This window comes from Triplophysa dalaica, chromosome 11, assembly GCF_015846415.1.
Source record: "Triplophysa dalaica isolate WHDGS20190420 chromosome 11, ASM1584641v1, whole genome shotgun sequence".
Taxonomy (NCBI): domain Eukaryota; kingdom Metazoa; phylum Chordata; class Actinopteri; order Cypriniformes; family Nemacheilidae; genus Triplophysa; species Triplophysa dalaica.
The window spans coordinates 12,094,967-12,109,605 of NC_079552.1; the positions used below are offsets into that span (position 1 = coordinate 12,094,967).

The window sequence follows — 14,639 nt, forward strand, 5'->3', positions numbered from 1 at the left end:
GGGAGCAATTAAATCTGTTCAACAATTCAAGTGTACTTCAGTAACAGTGGATGTGTACCTCTGCCCTGTGTGCTTCACTGTAGCGGTGCGGCGGGCGCTCCAGAGCAGTGGAAGTGGATATTGAGCCACTTGGCATCTCTACGGTGCCACACGCGGGTCTCCTCTGATTGGCAGCTGCGTGGGCGCCCCTGACCGTCCATGTACTGCGTCAGTCGGATATAGGCGATGCAGGCGGCATCCTCTCCGATCAGGTGCACGTGAGGGTTCAGAATAGTTGTATGCAACGGCTTACTGTTCTTACTCAGCACTGCACAGAAACATCATAGACGTTAATACATTCACAATGTAGAAGTATAAAAGGTTGCTGTAACATATTGTTCTTTTCCCTCGTTCTATTCTCAAGCATGAGGCTTACAATTCTCAAAGTAGAACTTATGGAAGTCCATGCCCTCCACCAGGTTTCCAAGTGCTTCTGGTTCAAAAGAAGTGAGGCCAGGGTCACAGATCCTCCTGTAACGGAAGAGGTTCAGAGAGGACAACACAAGTTCAAGAACATACTGCAAATGGTTTCTGATATGCCAACGAATCAGTCTGTCTGATCGAATGTGGAATTAATTATAGAGTTACTGCAAGTTATTAGACTAAGAAAGTAAAATATTTATTTGACTAAAATGAAACTCGAAACTATTTGTTAGACATCATCGTCTAACAGCATTACTTTGAAACTAGTTTATGGCTCAAAAAATATATATTTATCCAAGAAAAAAACAAATGGAATCGGTTTAATCTGTGGTGAGTATGGCTATTAAACCATTACTTACGTGTAGGCTTCGAAGTCTCCATTGTTGATGGCCTCAATCAGTTGCTCTGTGATTTTAATGATCTCCTGCTTTCGTGCTGGTGTTTGGGGAGATGGAAGGAAGCACAGAGACACATTTAAGCATGGTCCACAAGCATTATTTGAAAACCACAAACCAACTTTATGCTCGTAGATAGATAGTTTATGAAAGCTCTCAATGAGCTCAGGATATCATCTGTGACGAGATGATTCAGCAATAGGATCTGTCTTAGTTGGATGGGGACTGTCTGGTAAGTTTTAGGTTCTGACTTTATCTCAGTCTTGCAAGCCTATTACACTGCTTTTGTTTGCGTTAAATTTTTAATCTAAATTTCTCCAATATTTTGAAGCCATGCCCTTATTTAACAAGCAGAGGAAAGTGGATGAGATCTTTTGCTGCTTTAAAATATCTCAAATTCAATAAACACAAATCAACGAGTGGCACCAGTTCATATTCCCTAGGGATGAGTGTGTTTTGCAAGGGAGGGCCATTACAGTGTGCTGGACCCTGCTTGGACTTGGACTCACAGGGAATGTAACGCATGGTCAGGACTTCAATTTACAAAAATAACCATCACTGCACACGCATCCTGCATGATTTTTTCCCCCCACAAACCGGTTGAGCGCAAAGTTAACGCCACTCCGCACTCTGCTTCGATTTCATTGGTCAGCTACATTATAGCGCTGATTGGCCATTTGTGTGGTACAGGTTTGATTCACCTGCATAAACAATATGTGCCAAACTAATTCAACCAGTTCTGTAAGAGTACAAATAAGACATCCTGCTACTTCATAACAGACAGTTCGCCCATGGTTTTTCACTAGTGTATCACCGTTTTAACTGACATGGTCCAACATTTAAACACACAACAGTTATTTAAATAAGGCAGTGGTGCGATGCACTATATGCTACAATAGGTGAAAGAATTTTTTTTATAAAAATAATAATAAACCTACCTATCCCCATAACCTTACCCTACACTTTATAATTTAATACTTGTTAGCCACTTTTCAAATATTGGTAAAATTTTATTAAAAATAAGTGCCTTTAGGGCAAGGGAGTTTCGAATCCAGGTCACTAATATCAAAGCAACCAAAGATGTTACACGTTTAACCCTCTGCACCACTGGAGAAGTTCAATTGACCTGTCATTCCTGATCAGATACCAGCAGACAGGGTTCGCGATTTAGTGGTGTGTATCCACCATACGGCTTTTATTTTTATACATGCATTCATTGCATATGAACATTACTTGTCTATTTTAAATTTAAAGATAATATTAGAAGCACCCTATTTTTTCATTTATACATATTACAGTATTAACGGAGTTGACCAATGAAATCAGTAGATACATGAGTCATGGCGGCGGGGGCGTGGTTTGCGCTTAACTGGTGGGAGAAAAAAAATAAAAAAAATCACGCTTGTGTCTCTAACACTTACAGGGCTGCCCGTGCACACTGCTGTCCCCTGGTGTTGTGGAGGACGGAGCAGGTACAGCAGGCTCTAAGTCAGGGCAGGAGTTCTGACCTGAACTGCTCCAAGCAACATGCTTAATATCAAGTGACGTGTCGGCTGCAAGACAACGGCACAAATAAACAAATGGCAACTAAGCACACAGACATGCTAGACCACAGCAAAACACAAGTAAGTGAAGCAGTCAATTAATAAAGGTTCCAACACTTGCTGTCCAATGAAAATCAATGCATGTTTTAGGATCTCTGTGATAACAAAATTAGATTAATGTCATAATTTTCACACTCTTATGTCATTCCAAGGCCGTTTTTCAGAACTCAAAAAAAGATATTTCGAAGAATGTTGGTAGCATTAACATATTGACTTCCACTGTCTGGACACAAAACCACAGATACATTTCTCAAAATATCTTCATATACAGATTTTGAATGACATGAGTTGAAACAATTGACAAAATTGTCATTTTTGGGATATACCTTCAAATTATTATATTCATTGGTGAACAACTGTCTCCATTAACAGTTGTGCTTGATTGCAAAGCAAGTTTGACATGTTTTATAAAGTGGATAAAAAACAAAACAGAAAAATGCACATTTACTAGAAATTCCTGCATGACATTTTAAGAGTTGATAATTTTTCATTTAATTTAATAATTTCCATTCCATTAAAGGCATTTATATTTCCTTGATGTTTTCCATGACTGTTGGAACCTTTATGCATTTGAACCATATTATACTATATTAAACAAGCGACTGCGAAACTACAGAAATGTAATACACAGAACATGTCTCTCAGAAAACAGACACAAATAACAGAGACAAGCCACATATCAGTAGAGATGAGAATGTATGCAAAGCATCAGGATTACATTATGCTTAAAGGGATATTTTACCGGCAAATAAAAATTGTACCATATTTACTCACTCTCAGGGCATCCTGACTGATTATGACTTTCCATTTTTTGTTCCAATAGGATGCCACCGCATCCTCTACCTGGGAGCTTTTGTCACCCTCATTTGCCAGAAAAAACAGCCTAATGTTCACGTGCAGTCGAGGGATAACGGAAGTTAGACATCAATGTTAATAGCGCTCTCTATTTTGCTATTTCTCTTAAACGAACGCATCGATTCGCTTCAGAATACCTTTGTTAAGACCACATTGCCGTGTCGCACAGTTCTTTGATCGATGGATGCACTTCTGACGGCCATTAACTCTCATTCTACCGCTTGGAAGTAAAATGATACAGGGTATTTTAACTCCAACTGCATTATTCTTCAAGAAGAAAGTCATATTCAGTCAGGATGCCTTGAGGGTGAGTAAAACATGTTGAAATTTTGATTTGCTGGTGAAATATCCCTTTAAACAATACTGCATAATACCAATACAGACTGCTTGCTGAGGCTTATGTATATAAAACAACCAGCAGATGGTAGTAACATCACACTCTCATGAGCTTTCTAAAACCGAGACCTGCAGCAATCTAGATCAGTGGCCTGAGCAGTGTCATCTCATCACGGATCACGCACACAGGCAGAGGTGCTACATTCACAGGTCTGAATTATGACTGTGGCAGTAATCTATGTGTTACAGTGGCAAATGCAGTAGCGGTGTTAATGAAGTTCACAAGAAAAGCTAGAAGGATGTTTGGATCAAAAGCAGTGGGCCAACTGGACAGAAATTGGCAGTGTGTCTGTGTGTGTTAAGAGATGTTTTCAGCGTGAGGTACCAGGACGGGGTCCCTGCTCATCTATCACACTCAGAGTATTCAGTGTCGCGCAGATAAATAAATGAAAAGGTCACTTTGCCTGAGAAGGTCAGCGCAATTCTTTCCATGTCAGAGGTGTCGAAGTACATGACTAAAGGGCAAATATGGTGGGGTGGGAGGGGATCGGAGCAAAATCAGGTGAAGTAACAATCGGAGTGTTCTTCTGAGCATTAATGGGTGCTAAGTGTGATAGATTACAACTGATCATGTGACATGCAGTCTGTTTTTAAGCACCACCAATGATAACCTCTGATGGCCCTAAAAACTAGTAGGCACATTACGCGATCATAGCACGCCAAATCAAATCTGCAGTGATCTTTGAGTTTTCATATACAATTCTCTTTTATCTCCATTGTATCAGACGTCAAACTTCAACTCGAGTCCAAAAGACCATTTATTGCAACAAAACTCATAAACAACACTAAAAGTAGAGGTTGACCCAAAAATGAAAATTCTGTCATCGTTTACTCACCCTCTTGTCCTTTCAAACCTGTATGACATTCTTTCTTCCGCAGAACACAAAAGATATTTTGAAGAATGGTGTTAACTGCCCCCCATTCACTTGCATTGGTTTTGTGTCCATACAAAGAAGTGAATGGGGGTCAGTGCGGTTTGATTACCAACCTTTAAAATATCTTCTTTTGTGTTCTTTGAAAGAAAAAAAGCCATACAGGTTTGAAAGGACAAGAGGGTGAGTAAATGATGACAGAATTTTCATTTTAGTTGAACTATCACAACACCAGATAGAATACATCTTCACCTTGGGTCCTTCATTATAGGGTAATGGAGGAAACCTGGACAGATATTATTATTTCTATGCACCACAAATATATATTATACAATGAAGTATTTGAAAGTCTGATCTTAACATTTATGCAATTTACATTTATACATTTTTGACAGGTGCTTTGATCCAAAGTTCATTCAAGCTACACATAACCTAACCCATAACCTTTGTGATGCTAACGCAATGCCCCACCCGCTGAACTAGAGAAACACCAAAAGCTACAAGAACACATTGTTGATTTCTTTACAAATGATACAATACCACACAGGCTTTACAAAGAGGTTGCTGTGTACGATAGCATTAAAAATGGTCAATTTAGAATAAGGGAAAAATAATATAATAATCCCCCTTTAATATTGACACCAATGATTATAGAATTCAACAATGTAGATGTCCAATGAGTCCAGCTCAGTCGACATACAGTACTAGTGCAAGCGTAGAACGGTGATATCCAAGTTACCAGTGGGAATAGTAGGAAAACATGTAGAGATTTGACAAGGGGGTAGAAACAGCTGATAGGGTTAAGGGTCAGATGACCGGTAGCTGCTGAATCAGTTAACTTACTGAGAGGTGGGCAAGGGGGAGGAGTCTCAGTCTGAGGAGTTGGCTCCTCAGAGGCACTGCATTGGCTGACCACTGCACTGTCATTGCTATCCCCGCCCACCGATGCTGACACAGATAATTAGGGTGGGAGGAAAAAAAGATGTGACATTTGTTGTGGTGAGTTATACCACTTCAATTATTTGAATCAACTATTGTCAACTATTGCAAAAGTCTAGAAAAACCCACTCGAACCGCTCAATTTAGTTTAGTAAGTATGGTAAAAAACTGTAGTTTTTTCCTGATACTTTCGAAAAAGCTAAGGACACTTCCTTGTCTGCAACATATTCACACCCTAGTACAGAATGTGTGATCTTTGGGCCCCTCCACAAACATGAGAGGAGAGACTGTGAGGTTTAACCCTTACAGACCCGCTGCAGCAATAAATGAACGTATGGATTATGTCTATACATAGCAGGTACATTTTACCATCCTAAAACAATATAAAAGTTATTGAATGAATACCAATATCTAGGATTACAATGGCGCGGCAAATTTGCTACGAAGTGTTTATGACCATCAGGCTTAGAACCGAGACTAATACTGAAATGTAATCTAGAGCTCTACTTGACCCCTTATTCCTCATCTAGAAGCTTCATCAGCAATTGATCTATGGTTGTAGGGCAAGCTTCCATTATCAAACAGCCATAAAAGGTAAGATTCAGTACCTAACCAGCAGTTATTTACCCCACCGATTAAAAAAAAACACAATGAACACAATTAAGGTAAAATTGCTGTGCTGTAATGAATCACCATGTGACTCTTCTAAATAACACGGCCCTGACGGAGGGTAACACTAAAGCCCGTTCTCAGCACGGGTATTTGTTTCTTAAAAGGTCAGTGCTGTAAAACCAAAATATTCTCTCGGATATTGTAGACATTCATTATACAAATACAAAACTGTGGAATTCATCAGTGTCATGTGAACTCTGGCTTTCACAACACTCTCCTCAAAACAGAGCTGCATATTGCAGACCTTTCTGTCTGAAACCAGTGTCTCATTTTTCCAGGAGCTCTTCACTATTTCCCCAGAGAGTGCACACATTTACACTGGGAGCGCATGCCTGATACGAAAGCTTGTCGGATATCGCAACAGGACTCAAGGGTCATTTGAGTACAATAGTAGAAAAAATGATGGTAATCAAAAGTGCCCCAAAACTGTTTGCAGTCCAACATTCTACAAAATATCTTATTTTGAAAAATAGAAAGAAAAAAGGTTTTCTACTATGATAGTCAATGGTGGCCAAGAACTGTTTGGTTAAGAGCATTCTTCCAAATATTTTTTTCTGTGTTCATCAGAACAAAGAAGTTGACTTGAGCGAGTAAATGATGACAGAATTTAGATTTTTGGGTGAACTGTCCCTTTAAATCTCAAGAGTAAACTAGGCCTTTAACACATGGACCAGCACTACGTTGAATAACCATGTTTGAGTAATATTTACTTGTACTGTATGAACCAACAACACACACACACCCTGTTCACATTTGCCAGAGTTTAATTTAAAGCACCACTATATAAAAAAAAAGACATGCATAGTACATTGAGTTGATAGTCTACCTTTCCTACCTTTCATGTCCTCCTCTTCTGTGGTGTTGCAGCTCTCTGTAGAGCCCTGTCATGAGAAAAGAGGGCAAGATGGAGGGTTGGTGGTATGAAGTTGGTTGAAAGAGTGAGGAAAGGATAGAAACAGGTATGCAGACAGCACCAGCAAGAAACAATCAAAAGATACACACACAAAGAGAATCACTCGCAAGCATGGATATACCCAATGAACCCTCATCCACAGACTCCTTACAGAAAAATAGATTTTCACACAGACACACAGCAAACCCTGCACAAACCAGTCAATCCACCAAAATGCAAGCCCAATTCATTTAAGTGATACATTTACTGTTAAGGTTTTGGGTTGCAGTGTTAATGTAGTTGTCCAAAATTTCTGGATCAGTGCTAGAGCTAAATGAGGCAGCTTACCTTGATGCCATTGGCTGGATTGTGCACGACAGTGGTCTGTGATTCCTGGAGGAGGTAGGAGAGAGTTTACAATGCAGAGCTATGGTAAAACGGGTAAGGGGGCACTAAAACCTCACAGCTGGCATGAGGAGACTATACTACTGTCATATCGACAGAATAGAAAGAAGAATATTTTTTTACATCACTGATCATACAAAAAAAGCATATGAGGCACTTTGAGAAATATAGTTCATATAGGTTATATAAGAGCTATATTCCCGTCAAAAACAACAAAAAAAAATCTTCCGGTCGAAAAAAACAAATATTTTTAATATTAATGCATTGGTGTAAAAAAATGTGTCTGCAAAAATACAATTGACATGTTGTTTTATCACGGGTGGGATGAGTTTTTAATCGCTGTTATACCTCTACAATTAAAATTTATACAAACACAAGACTCTAAAGCGATACACAGAAAGGACTCAAGTGGTTAACTACAGAAACTAAAGCGGTAGTAGTAATAAAGTAGTTATTTAGTCTCTCTCCAAGACCAACCCCAGTCACCAACAGCAAACAAACATCACATACATGATTAGCACTGCACAGACAAGTAGCTTTCAATGCCACAATGTTATTTCTCCTGAAAACACAAAGCATTGATCCCACCTAACACACCCACATATACGCAACACGCACGCCCTTGCACACTCTCCTCTACTTTATTTCCGCCACAACACCCTCTAATAAGCACACTGTCAACACAGATTCGAAGATGCAGTCCCTACATGCTGAGAGCCAATTACAATTTCATTCCCTTCATTGCGTTTCCCACAATCCCCCATCATCACCTGTCAGACGGCGCAACTTAAAGGTCCGTGAGCTTAATGTGGCAGGATGTGCGTACTGGTCAATGACACAGCATCTTATCAGTACAGAACACTGTCTGTGGCATTTACTCGAAATGCTACATTAGGCAAACTGCTCTGAAGCATTAAAATGTAAAAAAGTATTAAAAGGCTCCAAAGACTGAATAACATTAATTATAACTTGACTGGGTGTGTGTGTTCACATTTGCTTATTGAATCTTTATGTGATATATCATCCCGTCTCTGAGCAATACCATTGACAGACATTCATCAGCCACGTTAGAAACCTATAATGCTGAGGTAGGGACTGCATCTTCAGAACAAGTGAAACCATTCTGCTTTGACGTAAATTGATCCTGTTTTACCCTTGGAGACTCGACTGTGAGATTGAGATATGGGCACATAACCATGGTTTATATGCATTATAATGGCATAAGAGAAGAAACCTCAGGGAGGAAATAGGTAACAGACAATAATGTTTCTTAATATGGCCACATACTTAAAACAAAACTATTCGAGCTGGCTCGGGTAAAATAGGACGCAGAGAGAAGTCCACAGGCACAGACCAGATGTTTTTTAGTTCCACTCATCAAAACTATGAGTAATTCACACATCTTCATGTATGCGGATTGATGGGTTGTGGAAGTCAAAACAACAAGTGTGGGACTTGAAACCGCTAAAGCCTTTCAAAAACCAAAAGACTTCAGAAGAAAACACTATGAGAATAGAAATGACAAAAGAAATAAAAGATGAGGTACCATTGGTGCAGTGGATGATATGCTGCTGTCTTTGGTGCTGCTGCTTACTACACTGTTTTTGTTGTTGTTTGTCTGTGGCTGAGGCAAAACGAAAAAACAATGACAACACAAAATGACTTTTGTTCAGTGCAGTTCAAGAACCGATAGGCCTCAGCACACACTTGACACGTCGGGAGACCATACAACAGAATAAAAGGGGACCTGTATTGGGTGAATTAGCTAACAGGTAAAATCTGATGCCTGTGATGTGTCATAAATGCACTTTTAATGATAAATTTTTATGGCATCAGCGGTTTAAGCTCAATGAATGAAAAACATTTAACTGTACAGATGTGGGCTTTGTTTGTGTGATTCTTACAGATTTAAAATATTAATGGTTGTGGAGGTACAGTTCTGCTTACACACCTATAAAACACAATACTGCTTGAATAAAATAAAAATAATACGGATTATCTTATTATTTATTGTTTGTTACAGTACTCTACTCCAATGCTCCACTCTTTGTAAAGCAAAACTAGTGACAAGTGAATACTTCAGTAAAATGTTCAAAATGTTAATAATCAGCTTGAATACAACAGTATAATGTCTAAATACTTAAATATGTCTTTGTAGGGTGACACACAAGTTTCTCAAGTACCGACAAACATCATTTTTTGGTAGCCTACAGTAAATTGTTTAGCGTTTAATGGAATATTAAATATAATATTCTGCTGGCACAGTAACAATGAGAGACGAATATTACTGTCAGGGAGACGATGCTTAAGCTACAAGACCCTGATAGTCCACTAGTGCATGCAGTGAAGTTCTTTAGTGAGCAGTTAATGTACAGACTCTATGCATCAATAAAGGGTACAGCTCAGGGTACAAAAAAAGATTAAAAGAGGTAGATGATTCTTTAGACAAACGGTGTAGAATTCTTTTGGAAGGACTTAAACATTGATCAAACAAACAGAAGCAGAACAGCAGCCAAAAGATGCTCATCCAAAATGGTCTGTAACATTAGGTAAAAAAAATGCTAAATACAATTTTGCATGTTATAAAGAATGATATACACTCAAAGTGATAGCTCACCCTAAAACCATTCACTTCTATTGTATGGACAAAAAAGTGAATGGGGGGCACTTAACAACATTCTTCAAATTATCTTTTGTATTCTGCTGAACTCATACAAGTTTGAAATGAAAAGACTGTAAAGAATTAACTATTTATGGGTGAACTATCACTTAAACATCTTAAGCTTTTAAGAACTATATCAGCTTTTGAAATGGTAGATAAATAAATATTTTGTGGCAAAGTCACCTTTTCATTTATTTTTTGATGTCTAGATCAGCGTTATAGAATGTGGAAAACTCCCTTTGACTGGTTTTTACGGTCTAACACCCCTTTATTCCACTCGGAAAGACATGGTCTACTTGAGGTTGGGACATATGACAGCCAAAGGAAAAATAAAGGGTGTCTTGACTTGATGAAAGAGCAACTCAAGAAATGAGAGATGCATCGAATGATGTTTATTAAATATTGTAAACCTACACTACCAACTAACGTAATTATATAAAATTATTTTATTGGAAGCGCTCTCAGAAAAACTACGATAGAGTGGGTAAATTTATGTTAAAACAGCCCCGTCAACATTGTGACAAGGGGCTCTTCGTTTGCTGTTAGACCAAGTCTGATGTCACAGCCACTGCAGCTATTGCCACGGCAACAGAAATTGCCTGCCGCACTAGGGACTGTGGGAAAAAGAGGAGTTCCAATGAAAGAAAGGCTTGTTTGTCTGTTGCTTCAGAAAGTCTGCCATAACAGCATCTAAACATCCTACTGCAGAGCACTTTATCAACTTTGAGCAGGTCAGTAATTAAAGAAGAATGCTCAGGTTTATAGTTGAACTTGTCTGTGCAAGCTGAAGGGATAGAGCTCAAGGACTGGCTCACAGTGTGTATGAAGGGCTCGCAGAAGACAGGCCAACCTAGGTCAAGGTAAACGTTTGTGGAGAGGGAGTGGAAGCAACCTCTTCAACAAAAACCCAGACCTTCTAACAATAAAAGCACCGAGATGCAGTGATAATGAAGGATGAACTGCAAGGCAATGAGCTGTCTATGTGCATGTATGTTGAACGGGTGAGTATGAGTCTGCTCATGTTTGATGATCCCGAGTCACAAAACCCGACAAAAAATACCCAAACAAACTCTCAAGCACCTCAAGCAATAGAAAAGAGAGCGAGAGAGTGTTGAGGGAGAGTCAGACGTGGAACAGGTCTCACCATCAAATAAACACTGGAGCTCGACTTCCTTTTCTGAACAGGGTGAAACAGAGGAAAGCATAGAAACAGGCCAGTGAACACAGAAAAAATAAAACTGCTATTTAGATCGCACAGAGATGAAAAAGAGCGAGAGATAAAGAAGTCGCAAAGCTGCATGTGACGTAACAGAGGCGCTTAGTAGCATAAACCTGAAGTGTTAAACTGTTGAAATTCAATGATAAGTGTGAGGAATGATTCTGAAAAAACTCAATGTTGCTTGGTTCTGGTGAAAAGCTGTTGTTTCACTGCATGCACAGAGACATGTACAGGGCTGAATGAGAGTCTCTGCTTCAACATATTGCAGTCATGACTCAGAATGAAGAAAACTCATCTAAACAGACTAACAAATGGGCAAACACCTGTCTAAATATGGTAAACACTTTGTATGGGCAACAAAAGCTTTATAGGGTAATATTATTCACATTTAATGTATTCGGCAGATTTTTTTGTGCACGTTAGACCTCTGTGCCTCTAACGCAATCTATTTGTATGTTAAAGACTTTAAAAAAATATATTCAGATTCAGGTGGCTATAACTAATTCTGTGTCTTTGGTTTATGTAAAATATTAACTAGTTGCTTTAGTAGTTACTTGGCTGTCAGTTATATCCAAAAATGTGTCCTTAAAGTGAGAAAACAAATGAGACAGTTAAAAATCTCTGAAACATAAAACAACTGGGGAAGAAACTGTGCATTTGCTTATGATGCAAAAACAGATTATACTGTATGTTGCAGATTCAAAAACTTGCAGTGAGAAAGAAATATGTAAAAATATATTTTTTCAGGCTTACCTTGACGCCATCTGACTTTTTGGCCATTAAACTTTTGCACGCTGAAAGATGAGAATAAAACAATCAGTACTGACCAAACGTCTCATGCAGTTCATCACAATGTTCTTTTGACAAACTGTTATTCCTTAGTAAAGAAACCAATACATTACAGGACAACTCAAAAATACAATTCAGATTTCCACCTAGACACCAACATGAAGGTAGCATATAAAGTGAACAGTCCCTTCACCAAGAAAAACAGAACATGATTGACACTGTTAGTTTGAACAACCTTGCCCCTGATAGCCGACAACAGAACCACTACTCAAACTATCAAAGCACATGTGCACACAAAAACAACACAAATTAGACCAAAATCAATGTGCGGATTGGAAATGGTCTTCAAATTCCCTTACCTTTAAAAGCAGATAGAAGAAAGAATGCAAAAGGGGGAGAAAGATAAATCAATCAGAATGTTATTAAACAGGAAAAAATGTGGCAAACAAAATAAACAAACCAAACCAAGTAAAAATAGAAGAATATTTGATCATGCTGGGTCCATGCTGTGTAGTGAAATCTCCTTCTAGGCCTGCTGTCATCACTGAAGGCATTATTTCTGCATAATCCTCCATGCAGCACTGACAATCCAATGTCCATGTCTGCTTCACTTAACTAAAGCAAACCGCTTATTCATTACATGCCTTTACTGACCTGTTTGGCTATTGGGCACATAATTCAACTTAAAGTGATAGTTCACCCAAAAATGAAAATTCTGTCCTCATTTCATAACATTTCAAACCAGTTTGACTTTCTTCCTCAGAACACAAAAGAAGATATTTTGAAGAATGCCCTAATTCACTTGCATTGGTTTTATGTCCATACGATAGAAGTGAATGGGGCCAGAGCTGTTTAGTCACCAACTTTCTTCAAAATATCTTCCTTGTGTTCTGCGGAAGAAAGAATGCGATAAAGGTTTGAAATGACAAGAGGCTAAGTAAATGATGACAGAATTTGTATTTCCTGGGTGAACTGTAATAAAGAATAGCCTTCATGAGTGAACTGTAACCTCAATGGAACATTTCTATTAATGGTCGAGATATTATTGAGTCACCAATAAATCAAAACAGACAATTTGTTTATTACTAAAGTGCTAATTATAAATTATTTATCTTTGGACTTTTTTATTCATGTGCTCTCAAAATCTGAAAATGTAAAAAAAAATAACCGTAAGGTTGGTGAAATTCGGGCCGAAATTTTCTTTGATCTTACAGTATGTCTAACTATGACATCACTGCCATGCTAGTTTAGTAACTTGTTCAGCCTGATTCCCTAAACCAATGACATGATTTTAGAGGCGGGACTATCTGAAACTACACATTACGCAAAATTAAATAAATGTTTGAGCTATCTTAACTGAAAATAAATTGCCCTGACACATCTTTAAATATGTCAGTGCCATTGTTTTGTCTCAAGGCGCATACCCGTAATGTTTTTTGCTAAAACATTTTTCAAAAAGTGACTTAAATATCCTAATTTAATTTCATTTAATTTAACAGACAAGGCTTAAACTAAGCCTTGTTTGTGAAACCGTGAGCAAAAGTTAAAATATATGTACTGAAGGATCATTGAAAATATTTGAAAATAGAAAACATGCATTATTCATTGACATGGATATTAACACTAACACAAGGGGGAACCAGCACTTCCCTTATGATCCTCTAAGCGTCCATTGCTATTTGCCAAAGCTAGTACTCTCTAAACAGCCAAAATAGGGGCCGTTATACAGCTGCCTCACATTATTCAATTATTTGTTCTTGTAAGACATAGTCCTCACAAGTAAAGCCAAACTACTACATTATAAACAAAATCAAGTATATAACAGAAAGGTAACAGAAGCAGTTAGCAGAGCATACACATGCCACACTCATTAAGACATTAAGGAGAGAGGAAGAAACAAACCAACCAACCAATAAGCAATATGCAAACAAACAGGTGGATCCTGCTGCTTTTTTTTTTCCCACATGCACAAAGACGCCTGAACACATGCTGTAAGACATGTGTTTTGAAGCACGTTTTTAAAGAAACCAGCGCTGTAGGAAGACTTTGTGGCATTTCAGTGCTGATTCTTCTTCATAAGTCTTCCTATGATATCATGCGTTCATATGACACAGACTCTTGCAAAACCTACAGGCAAATGCATGTCAGCCTTGATCTCTGAAGGTCAGCATACCCACAATTCCAGTGCACTTGTGTTTGGATGACCATGACGACCTGACTTCGGACTATGAGGTATATAAAGAGAAAGAACCACCTTAAGAAACCATCAAGATCATTGACTGGATTTGTAATGAACCGATGCTGTTGCTTAAGGTGACCCGGGTCAAAATACCTCCACTGTAGCATTCCCGCACCATCACCGAGAGCGCAAACCCAAAATGCAGTATGTTTCCAGAAGGACATCTGGAGCACATAATACATTTTTTAAGGAAACTCTTCTTACCATCCCAATCAGCTGGAAATGACACAAAACATCT

General features: G+C 38.5%; 1 protein-coding gene across 29 annotated transcripts in view; it reads right to left on the reverse strand.

The window, feature by feature from the left end:
• camk2g2 (calcium/calmodulin-dependent protein kinase (CaM kinase) II gamma 2) overlaps positions 1-14,639 on the reverse strand; it is a 61,934-nt gene that overhangs the window by 2,746 nt on the left and 44,549 nt on the right. For 2 of the 29 annotated variants that reach the window (XM_056760548.1, XM_056760553.1), the window contains 8 exons: positions 12,127-12,167; positions 9,039-9,116; positions 7,436-7,480; positions 7,022-7,076; positions 5,428-5,532; positions 822-897; positions 416-510; positions 59-307 (listed from right to left, as the gene is read on the reverse strand). In XM_056760548.1, coding sequence (XP_056616526.1) covers positions 75-307; positions 416-510; positions 822-897; positions 5,428-5,532; positions 7,022-7,076; positions 7,436-7,480; positions 9,039-9,116; positions 12,127-12,167 — 728 coding nt within the window. In that variant the 3' untranslated portion in view covers positions 59-74. Of the gene's footprint in view, positions 1-58; positions 308-415; positions 511-821; positions 898-5,427; positions 5,533-7,021; positions 7,077-7,435; positions 7,481-9,038; positions 9,117-11,298; positions 11,332-12,126; positions 12,168-14,639 lie in introns of all 29 variants that reach the window. The other 27 variants (XM_056760554.1, XM_056760562.1, XM_056760564.1 and 24 more) reach the window with 18 other exon arrangements.